The sequence below is a fragment of the Molothrus ater genome, chromosome 32, assembly GCF_012460135.2.
Source record: "Molothrus ater isolate BHLD 08-10-18 breed brown headed cowbird chromosome 32, BPBGC_Mater_1.1, whole genome shotgun sequence".
Classification (NCBI taxonomy): Eukaryota; Metazoa; Chordata; class Aves; order Passeriformes; family Icteridae; genus Molothrus; species Molothrus ater.
This window is the reverse complement of record NC_071659.1, coordinates 1-10238: the sequence shown is the minus strand read 5'-3', so window position 1 is coordinate 10238 and position 10238 is coordinate 1. Positions and strand designations below refer to the sequence as shown.

General features: G+C 53.9%; 2 protein-coding genes across 2 annotated transcripts; one reads left to right on the top strand and one right to left on the bottom strand.

Moving 5' to 3' along the window:
• Positions 1–4129: 4129 nt before the first annotated feature.
• On the bottom strand, positions 4130–7359 carry LOC118700597 (otoferlin-like). The gene is made up of 3 exons (XM_036405149.2): positions 7147–7359; positions 6909–7009; positions 4130–6350 (listed from the first exon to the last, which is right to left on the bottom strand). The coding sequence occupies exons 1-3, from the start codon at positions 7357–7359 to the stop codon at positions 6170–6172; spliced, it is 495 nt and encodes a 164-aa protein (XP_036261042.1). The 3' UTR covers positions 4130–6169.
• A 205-nt stretch (positions 7360–7564) lies between these two features.
• Positions 7565–10105, top strand: LOC118700652 (nematocyst expressed protein 3-like). Its single transcript, XM_036405248.2, has 2 exons — positions 7565–8401; positions 10040–10105. Exons 1-2 carry the CDS (start codon positions 7670–7672, stop codon positions 10103–10105), a joined length of 798 nt encoding a protein of 265 aa, XP_036261141.2. The 5' UTR covers positions 7565–7669.
• Positions 10106–10238: the final 133 nt, after the last annotated feature.

Sequence of the window (10238 nt, the reverse complement as noted above, 5' to 3'; positions counted from 1 at the left end):
AAAAGATCAAACGTGAGGAAAACTACAGAAGCCTACATCAAAAGACCACGAGAAGACTCAAAACCACCACAGAAGGAACTGATGCATGTGCGAAAGCAACAAACTTGTAAAACCATGACACAGCTTTATGCAATGATGAGTATGCTAATGGTAATTGTGACATTGAGTGGAAGGACTTCTAAAATGTAACTGTAGGCTAAAGAAGATTGAGTGAGTTTTTGGCGGAGAGATCCCCCTCAGGGCTAAATAAACCAATACCTGCTCTGAAGCTGTCTGACTACAGAGTTTTATTTTCTTGCCCAGTTTCGTGCTTCATGAGCAATGATAGAAAATCCAGGTACCTGTTTTCTCCAGGATGGACGCTCCTAAAGTGTTCATTAATTGTTGTAATTCTTTCCAAGCTAATCACGATTCCACGTGCATGGTTCCACCATTCAGCCCAGACTGAAGACGCTGGTGTGGAGGAGCACTGGGGCCAGACTGGGAGGGCTGTGGGGAGCAGGGAACTGAGGTGCCATAGTGGGGGAGCAGCTGCTGCTTTCCCAGCTGTGCTGTGATGGGGACACGCTCCTCCACACCCTGGAAGAGCTCTGGGAGCTCTGAGAATTCTCTGAGAATCCCTGAGAATTCTCCTCATCCCCTCCCTCTCTGTGACAGACACCGGAGAGCCCTGACTCAGGAGTCCCTGCCCAGCTGCCCCCCCTGGCCTAGGGCAAAGGGAGAGGCAGCAGGAATTCCAAAAGGACATGCCCAGGAAGCAGTGGGACAGAGCAGAGAAAGACAAAAGGCCTGGAAAATTGGCCATTGCCAAGGGGGTTCCCCAGCATATTGGGTTTTACATGGCCTATTTTTGGTAGCGAGAGGGCCACAGGGGTAGTTTCTGTGAAAAGCTGCTGGAAGCTTCTGGTAATCACATATCCTCTAAACAGAGAGACATAGCTCTGTCCCAGGATTTTCCTGGGAAGCTGTGAGAAGCTGTGAGAAAGCACAGAGAAAAGAATGAGAAACAATTCTTACCTCCACTTGCTGCACCTGTTGCTGTGCACATGCGGAGTGTGTTATGGAGATTATTTACCAAAGGGTGGTTTCTTAATTGGGCACTGGCTGGTGTTTGGATGCATTGACCAGTTAGGTCAAAGCTGTATCGGACTGTCTGTAAGCGTTACGAGCTTCTTAATAAGTATATAAGATATAGTATGATAGAATGAAGCAATGGATCAGCCTTCTGCAGCCAATGTTAATTATTACCTGTCCGGGGGCCTGCAGTGACAGAAGCTCCCACCATGTCCAGCAGAGCCAATCTCTTCTGGCTCTGAAGATGCAGCTGGGCCAGTTAGACAGGTTGCTAATGCCTCTGTGATGCCATGTTCAAGGAGAAAATCAAACAGCGCTCACACAGTTTTTCCCAGGGGCGGAAGCTGTAATCCAGTGGGAGACCTAAAGAAAGAGAGAGAGGGCCCTCGATTCCAAACTAGAGCAGCCTCTCCTTAAAAGACTACACCCTTGGACTAGGGAGTAGCAGGCACAACTTTCCCAGGCGATTTTCTGGGGAAGGCTGTGAGAAGATCAGAGAAAAAAATGAGAAAGAATTCTTATCTCCACTTGCTGCACCTGTTATTGTGCACATGCGGAATGCGTTATGGAGATTTGTTTACCAAAGGGTGATTTCTTCATTGGGCACTGGCTGGTGTTTGGATTGATTGATCAGTTAGGTCAAAGCTGTATCGGGCTGTCGGTAAGGGTTACGAGCTTCTTAATAGGTATAATATGATATAGTATATATCATATATAGTATGATATAGTATAATAAAGTGATTGATCAGCTTTCTGCAATCATGGAGTCAATGCTGATTATTACCCGGCTGGGGGCCTGCATCGACAGTGACCCACGCCATAGCAGTTCTGGGAAAACTGCTTTGCCCGTGGGAAGGACCCCATGGCATAGCAGAGAAAAGCCTCCTCTCCCTAAGCAAACGGAGTAAGATCTCGAGTAACAGACTGATCAAAACCCCCCACGCCCTGCCTCCCTGTGCTGTTGGTGGGAAAATGCAGAGAGAGAGGATGGAACTGAGCTAAGGGCAGTGGGACGCCGTAAGAGAGGTTTTCTTCGGTCTGAAGTTTTCCTCATTTGCCTCCCGATCATTGCAAAGACAGAGACTAAGACCCTGAAGACCCTGACGACCCTGACTGGAGTTCTGGGCCTGGTTGAGGTGGATGCTCACCAAGTGCTTGTTTGGTACACTGCTTGGGGCAGGGCCTGCAAGGGGTGGCTTGCTCTGTACGGTTACACCTGCTTCATGACCCACACTCATCACAACAGCCCGTGAATTTTCCCACCTCTTGGCCAAATGAACTTTCTGGGGTAACTTTGGTGATCCCCCATGGAAAATCCCTCATCTGGCTCACGACCACTGTGATGGATAGAGGTTGAAGCCCCCTCCCAAGGACTGAGACGCCTGTAATTTTGGCACAGGGGCGCTGGCTGGACTGAAGCAGGATGTTTGCCAAGTGTTGCCTGCGGGTGTGTTCGCTGGACCAAAACTGGTTTCCCACAGAAACCAATCCTGAAAACAATGGTTCCTGCTCACTGCTGAGATTGACTTGTCCTATTTTTGGAACGTGGACTGTCGTACTTGTTTTTAATAGAGGCTCATTCTCCATTGTCTTTTATCTGTTCCCCTTTGGTGGATGACTATAATAGACCCCTGAGTTAATCAAGACTTCGATATTCTCCTCAACGTGACAAGACAGATCTATTGGCCAGACCACAAGGATTTCGTCTCTCCGTTGGTAGCTATATTCCCCACCCCGTCTTTTTCTCTCTCTCTCTATCACTTTATCTCCTTTCTAATCATTCTATCGCATTTGCTGTGGGCACTCAATAAAAGGTGCATTCGTTTTGATTAATACTGAAATCCCCTTCTGTGCTGTTTTTTGCACTCTGAGGTCAGTTAATGAACAATCACGACCCCTGCTTGTAGCAGTGCCTGCAGAACGCCGTGGCAGCACAGAGAATCTTGTCTCCACCCTGTCTTGGGGGGAAGAAATGCGATGTGGCAGGCGCCCTGTGGATGGTGCCTTGAGTATAAAAAAGTACAAACAACAGTGAGTTGAGGAGAGAAATCTGGGAGAATGGGACTGCATAACCTGGAGCTGTAATTGGACAATTAATCCCAATATGGAAATGGACCAAAAACTTATAAAAGGGAGAAAACTCGTGACCCGGCATTCATCTTGGGTATAGCCACAGCCAGGCTCTTGTACTGCCCAAGGTGTGTCCTTTAAAGGCCTTTTAATAAATACCTACTTTTTTATTCCTTTAACTCTGTGTAGCCTCTGTTCTAGGTGGCCTCTCAAGACGTCACGGAGAGGAGCCTGCTGGATGAGTGAACAGCACGTGTAAGGACATTAAATTGTGTTGCTGATGTGGCAATGTGTGATAGGTTGCTTAGTGAAGAAATACCTTATAAGGAAATACTGTGTCCTGAAGAAGTGTGTAAAACCAGCTTTTTTCTTGCAATAAACATCTCAGTATCCCCACTGATCTGAGCCCGTGCATTAGTGGTTCACAGGAAAGAGGGAGAGGCTGAGGGGGAAAAAGAGTGTTTTAAAACCTGTTTTTATTTCTCATTATCCTCTTATGACTCTGTTAATAATAAATTTAGTTTATACCTTTAAATTGGAACCTGGTTTGCCCTTAGAGTGTTTTTCTCTGAATCCTCATCTCAGCTCATGAACCCTTTGTCAATTTTTTTTTTTTCTGAAGGAACAGCTTTCATAGGTGCCTGGCATTTGGTCAAAATCAAACCACAAGAGCCTGGACGTGAAACTGGTTTTTATTGACTGATTGGAACAGTAACATCCTCATTAAAACATGTCTGAGGTGTCCTCAGTTCTTCAGTGGGGGTCTTGCGCACCGGGAGCTGGGAAAGGCGGCTCTGCAGCAGCTGGACATCGCGGAGAGCCGAGGACAGAGCCCTTCCCGAGGACACACGGCCGGAAGGACTCCAGCCACAAAATTACCCAGCCAAACAAAATACACGGAGAATCCAGAAGGACACCGGGAGCTCACACTGTGCCAGAGGAGCTGTGAGCCCTGGGGATGTCCAGCCACAGCCAACTCTGGGTGGGTGATGTTGGAAGATGTTTGAGCTGTGGGACGTGTCCCAGTCTCTGCTGGAGCTGAGGGGGCACGGGCAGGGTCTGCCCCCCCTGGCTCACTCCAGGGCTCTCTGCAGGACCTGCTGGGCACCATATCCAGCGTTCCTGAGGTGGGAAAGACCCCTGTGCCAGGGAATGTGACCTCCAGAGCTCCAAGAGGAGCAGGGATGGTGCCGGCAGTGGGGACAGGCCCTGGGGATGCTCTGTGCCCTCTCACTCTGCTGGGCACCATGTCCAGCATTCCCAAGGTGGGACAGATCCCTGTGCCGGTGAATGGAGACCTCCAGAGCTCCAAGAGGAGCAGGGATGGTGCTGGCAGTGGGGACAGGCCCTGGGGATTCTCTGTGCCCTCTCACTCTGCTGGGCACCATGTCCAGCATTCCCGAGGTGGGACAGATCCCTGTGCCAGGGAATGGGACATCCAGAGCTCTGAGTGGAGCAGGGACAGGCCTGGCAGTGGGGGCAGGTGTGGATGTGACAGCCTGGTCAGAGAGCAAGAAAACCAGGTCAGTTTTCTCAGGGCAGACTTGTGGGACCTTTGGAAGCTGTAGAGAAACAATGATAGCTTGTTCTTATAAAGAACCTGCAGGTGATGTTTTCCTACTCTCTGCCTTCTGGTTTTTCTCAAAGATTGCTTATAAGAAAGGTGTTTTTGTTAATTAGCCAATCAGGAGAAATGTATTGATTGATTGACCAACCTGGTCTGAATGTATTGGAACAGTCCATAAAAAGAGGGAATATTCGTATTAAAGCAGCTGCTGTGCAAACCAACCTCCAGAGCTCTGACAGGAGCAGGGACATAGTTCTCTCCCAGGATTTTCCTGGGAAGCTGTGAGACAGCTCAGAAAAAGGAATGGGAAACAATTCTTGTCTCCATTTGCTGCACCTGTTGTTGTTACACATGCAGAATGTGTTATGGAGATTGTTTACCAAGGAGTAGTTTGTTAATTAAACACTGGTGATGGTGTTTAGATTGATTGACCAATTAGGTCAAAACTGTATCAGACTGTCTGTAGGGGTTATGAGTTTCATAGAATAGTATAGTATAATATAGCATAGAAGAATAAAGCAATTAATCAAACTTCTACAATCACGAAGTCAATGCTCATTATTACCCAGCTGGGGGCCTGCAACGTCAGGGACGGGAACTGGGGATGCTCTGTGCCCTCTTACTCTGCTGGGCACCATGTCCAGCATTCCCGAGGTGGAGCAGATCCCTGTGCCAGGGAATGGGACCTCCAGAGCTCTGAGAGGAGCAGGGATGGTGCTGGCAGTGTGACAGGCCCTGGGATGCTCTGTGCCCTCTCACTCTGCTGAGCACCATGTCCAGATCCCTGTGCCGGTGAATGGAGACCTCCAGAGCTCTGAGTGGAGCAGGGATGGTGCTGGCAGTGTGACAGGCCCTGGGGATGCTCTGTGCTCTCACTCTGCTGGGCGCCATGTCCAGCATTCCGAGGTGGGACAGATCCCTGTGCCAGGGAATGGTGACCTACAGAGCCCCAAGAGGAGCAGGGATGGTGCTGGCAGTGGGGACAGGCCCTGGGGATGCTCTGTGCCCTCAGTCTGCTGCGGCTGGCACGTCCCCAGCTGCTCCATCCCAGCTCCCTGCTCCATCCTGGATCCTGAACATCCCTCCAAGGAGCCTGTCCAGAGCACTCCCACAGCTCCGGTGACACAGCCCCAGCTCCCCTCTCCTTCTCCTGATTCCCAGGAAGGCACCAGCCACAACCCCAATGGCCAGAGGCCTCGGGGACTCCCACAGGAGCCAGCTGGGCACCTCTCCCAGCCCTGGTGCGGGATGTAGGGGGATCTTTGCCATGCTCCCGCGGCATTTCCCTGGCCCTAAAACCTGAGTGGGACCCACAGAGAAGGAATGCACAGAGGAGACCCAGCAGCAGCAGCAGGGAGGAGACGCCCCCAGGGCTGCCCAGAGGTCACGGGGAGGAGAAGGACATGGAGCTGGGAAGGTTATGCAGCGGGCTGGGGACACAGGAGAGGCTCCAGCCCTTCATGCTCCCAGCAGCTTCTTGACCATGTATCCGGGCATGCTGTAGAGGAACAGGGCCACCATGATGAGGAGCAGCAGGGCCAGCACGATCTTGATGATGAGCCACTTGTAGCGGGTGCAGATGAGGTATTTGATGGACTTGAGCGGGTTCAGGAACCAGATGAACGACGTGTCCGGGCGGCTGCAGGGGAACCAAACACCCATCGTTAATCCATCGCCGTGGGAAAGGGATTCATGGACCTTAAAGCTCATCTTTTTTTTTTTGTTTCACTCCCTGCCATGGGTAGGGACGCCTTCCACTATCCCAGGTTCCTCCAAGCCCTGTCCAGCCTGGCCTTGGGCACTGCCAGGGATCCAGGCTGGGCACCCTGTGCCAGGGCCTGCCCACCCTGCCAGGGCACAATTCCTCATTCCCAAGATCCCACCCATCCCTGCCCTCTGGCACTGGGAGCCATTCCCTGGCTCCTGTCCCTCCAGGCCTTGTCCCCAGTCCCTCTGCAGCTCTCCTGGAGCCCCTTCAGGCCCTGCCAGGGGCTCTGAGCTCTCCCTGGATCCTTCTCCTCTCCAGCTCTCCCAGCCTGGCTCCATGGCAGAGGGGCTCCATACTCAGAACACCTCCGTGGCCTTCTCTAGCCCCTTTCCAGCAGGTTTTGGGGCTTGGAGCTGGATGAAGCACTCCAGGAGGGAGCAGAATCCCATAATCCCAGGTCCCTGCTGCAGAGAGGCTTCTCCCACTCACTTGGGCTTCTCCAGGGGATCAGGCTCATTCCGAGCCAGCCCAGCAGGCGATTTCTCGGCCTCCTCCGCTGTCAGAAGGTGCAGCTCAGCCTCAACCTTGCCCTGCAGGGAGCAGAGAGCTGTGCTGAGGCCTGGGACGTGATCCCAGGCCAGAAGGATCAAAGCCATGAGGGGGATGCAGGGTGTCCACCAAGAGTGCAGCGCCCAGGAGGCAAACCCTCCCTTTTCCCCTTCCTTACAGTGATCTCCAGCTCGTCGTTCTCATCTCTGGCCACGAATGGCCACCAGCCCTTGACCCGCTTCTGCTCGAAGATGGAGATCATGGGCAGCTCAGCCTCGTTGGTCACCATCTCCAGGCTGCACTGCTTGGATGTCTTGGCTCCCCGGGGGAAGCAGTTCAGGTCCAGCTCGATGGCCCCTGGCAGGACAGAGGGGAGGACAGAGGTTGGCATGCCAAAAAGGCCAAGTCCTTGGCGGGAGATGGGCTGGGCCAGCATCTCCTGCCCTGGGAGCAGCTCTAAACCAGGTCTGGGGAGGAGAAACGGGGTGTCTGGGCTACAGGAGCAGTGGAGAAAAGGGATCTCAGAATCATGGAGACATGAATGTTGGAAAAGAGCTCCCAGACCCTCGAGTGCAGCCTGTGCCTGATCCCCACCTTGTCCCCAGCCCAGGGCACTCAGTGCCACATCCAGGTGACACCTGCAGGGATGGGCACCCCAAACCTCCCTGGGCAGCCCCTGCCAAGGCCTGAGCCCCCTTTCCATGCAGAAATTCCTCCTGGTGTCCACCCTGAGCCTGCCCTGGCCCAGCCTGAGGCCATTTCCCCTTGTCCTGTCCCTGTTCCCTGGGAGCAGAGCCCGACCCCCCTGGCTGTGCCCTCCTGGCAGGGACTTGTGCAGAGCCACAAGGGCCCCTGAGCCTCCTTTGCTCCAGGCTGAGCCCCTGCCCAGCTCCCTCAGCCCCTGCTGGGGCTCCATTCCCTGCCCAGCTCCCTCAGCCCCTGCTGGGGCTCCATTCCCTGCCCAGCTCCCTCAGCCCCTGCTGGGGCTCCATTCCCTGCCCAGCTCCCTCAGCCCCTGCTGGGGCTCCATTCCCTGCCCAGCTCCCTCAGCCCCTGCTGGGGCTCCATTCCCTGCCCAGCTCCAGCCCCTGCAGGTCTCTCGTGTCAGGAGGGGCCCAGAGCTGCCCCCAGCACTGGAGGTGCCCCAACAGTGCCAAATCACACAAGTGACCGTTCCCTCTGCTCTGGGGACAAAAATCTGTTGCTCCCAGAGCCCACAGCAGGCTCAGGCTCTGTCCCTGTCCCCTCAGTGCCAGCTGATCGTGTGCCAGATGAGCAGCACACGGTGCCAGCCCCTCAACTGGATGCTGCTGCCCATCGCGGCCGTGCTGCTCCTGGTGGTGTCTGGGCTGGCTCCAGGCAGTGAAACGCTCCTGCTGTACCTGCTGACAGCCTTCCTCACCCTGGCACACATCCACTACGGAGTGGTCGTGGTAGGTGACACCTCCTGGGGCTGGGCTGTGGCTGGGAGTACTCTGTGTGAAACTGGGAATATGCCTGGGAATGGTTCTGTGAGCCCTGTGGGATTTGGGGTGCATTCCTTGTGAGAGGCTTGGGGAGGTTGCATGGGGGTGAAAGGAACTGCACAGGATGTGGCAGGGGCTGTCCTTTCCCTGGGATGTGTCAGATGAGTTGGAAACCAAGCACAAAGTCTTGGAATAGTTTGGGTTGGGAGGGACCTGAAAGCTCATCCAGTGCCACCCCTGCCATGGCAGGGACACCTCCCACTGTCCCAGGTGCTCCAAGCCCCAAATGTCCAACCTGGCCTTGGGCACTGCCAGGGATCCAGGGGCAGCCGCAGCTGCTCTGGCAATTCCTTCCCAGCCCCTGCCCACCCTGCCAGGGCACAATTCCCAATTCCCAAGATCCCATCCATCCCTGCCCTCTGGCACTGGGAGCCATTCCCTGGCTCCTGTCCCTCCAGGCCTTGCCCCCAGCCCCTCTGCAGCTCTCCTGGAGCCCCTTCAGGCCCTGCCAGGGGCTCTGAGTCTCCCACTGAGCTCTCCAAGGTGCTGGAGTGGGGATTTTGCTGCTGGGGGCAGTGGGAACACAGCAACTCCAGGGCCTCCCCTCCTCCTGTCCATCTGTGCACAGATCCAGGGATTGGTTTCCTCCTCATGCTCTGAGTTTGGATTAACAGAGAGAACAAGCTTGGAGAAGCCCAGAGTCCCACTGGGAAGCTGCTGAGGAAGGAGGACAAGGGGCCACGTGTCCCAGCTGGAGTGGGGACACCCTCCTAGGGAAGCCCCTTCCCCTGGGAGCCCCAGTTCCACCCCAGAGCCTTTGGAGTCGTGTCCCAGCTGTAATTACAGCCAAGGAGTAATAGCCAGGTTGCCTTGTCTTTCCAATTAGTGTAATGAGGCTTCTGGGCAAGAAGGATTTGAATTACTAAGAAGCTTAAATAAATTTGGTCTTGGAATCACAGCTGGAGATGGGGCTGAGCTGGTGGTGTAATCCTCCTGCCCATGCCCTCCTGGGAGATTCCCAGTGCTCTGCTCCCTCTTTCCCTCCCTCTGCCTTTCCAAGGGCCCATCTGGGCCAGCTCCTCTTCACTTTGAGCTGAAGAGCCTTTCAAGGCTTTGGGATTGGGACATAATCCCAAACTGCTCTGAATTTGGGAAGAATGATTAGGATTAAAGCCTCTGCCCTGACTGTGTCAAGCTCAGCCTCCTTTTGCAGGAAGGAAATTATCCAGCTCTGACTTGAATGGATTCAGGAATATTTTATAGAGATATCTGAGATGATCAAATCAATTTAAACAGAATAATGAAGGAGGAGGGTAAAATCCTCCAGGTCTGGGCTCAGCATTCCCAACTCCTGCACGTATGGAGGGGAAAAGCAGAGGGTGAGCCTGCTCCCAGATGTTATTTGGGAAGGTTAGGAAGGGCGCAGGGCTGTTCCCTGAGGAATCAGTGCTGGGCACAGGGATGGGGCTGGGCACAGCGGCTGGCAGGGGCTTGTGGGGACAAGGAGCAGGTCTGGGGCTCTGCCTGCTCTGCTGCCCATGCCTGGGAGCTGGGATAACCCCCCGGGCTCCAGGATAACCCAGTCCCGTGTCTGCCTCGTCCCAGGTGAGCCAGCTGAGCAGGCACTTCAACATCCGGCCCTTCTCCCTACGCAAGCCCACTCCGGACTGACTGGAGTGTGGTTTGCGCTTGCCTGTTTGGTTTCCCCTCTGGTTCAAGTTTATGGTCTAGTCCAGTGTTCGGGTATTTGTCAGTCATTGTACCCTCCTGTTCCCCTAGTTACCTGTTATGTCCCCTCCTCTGG

Coding starts and splice junctions, on each gene's coding strand:
- LOC118700652 (XM_036405248.2), top strand. CDS start 7,670: ATGCAGAAATTCCTCCTGGTGTCCACCCTGAGCCTGCCCTGGCCCAGC. Junction 8,402..10,039: donor TCCACTACGGAGTGGTCGTG/GTAGGTGACACC, acceptor GCCTCGTCCCAG/GTGAGCCAGCTGAGCAGGCA.
- LOC118700597 (XM_036405149.2), bottom strand. CDS start 7,359: ATGCCAACCTCTGTCCTCCCCTCTGTCCTGCCAGGGGCCATCGAGCTG. Junction 7,010..7,146: donor ACGACGAGCTGGAGATCACT/GTAAGGAAGGGG, acceptor TGCTCCCTGCAG/GGCAAGGTTGAGGCTGAGCT. Junction 6,351..6,908: donor GATCCCCTGGAGAAGCCCAA/GTGAGTGGGAGA, acceptor GTTCCCCTGCAG/CCGCCCGGACACGTCGTTCA.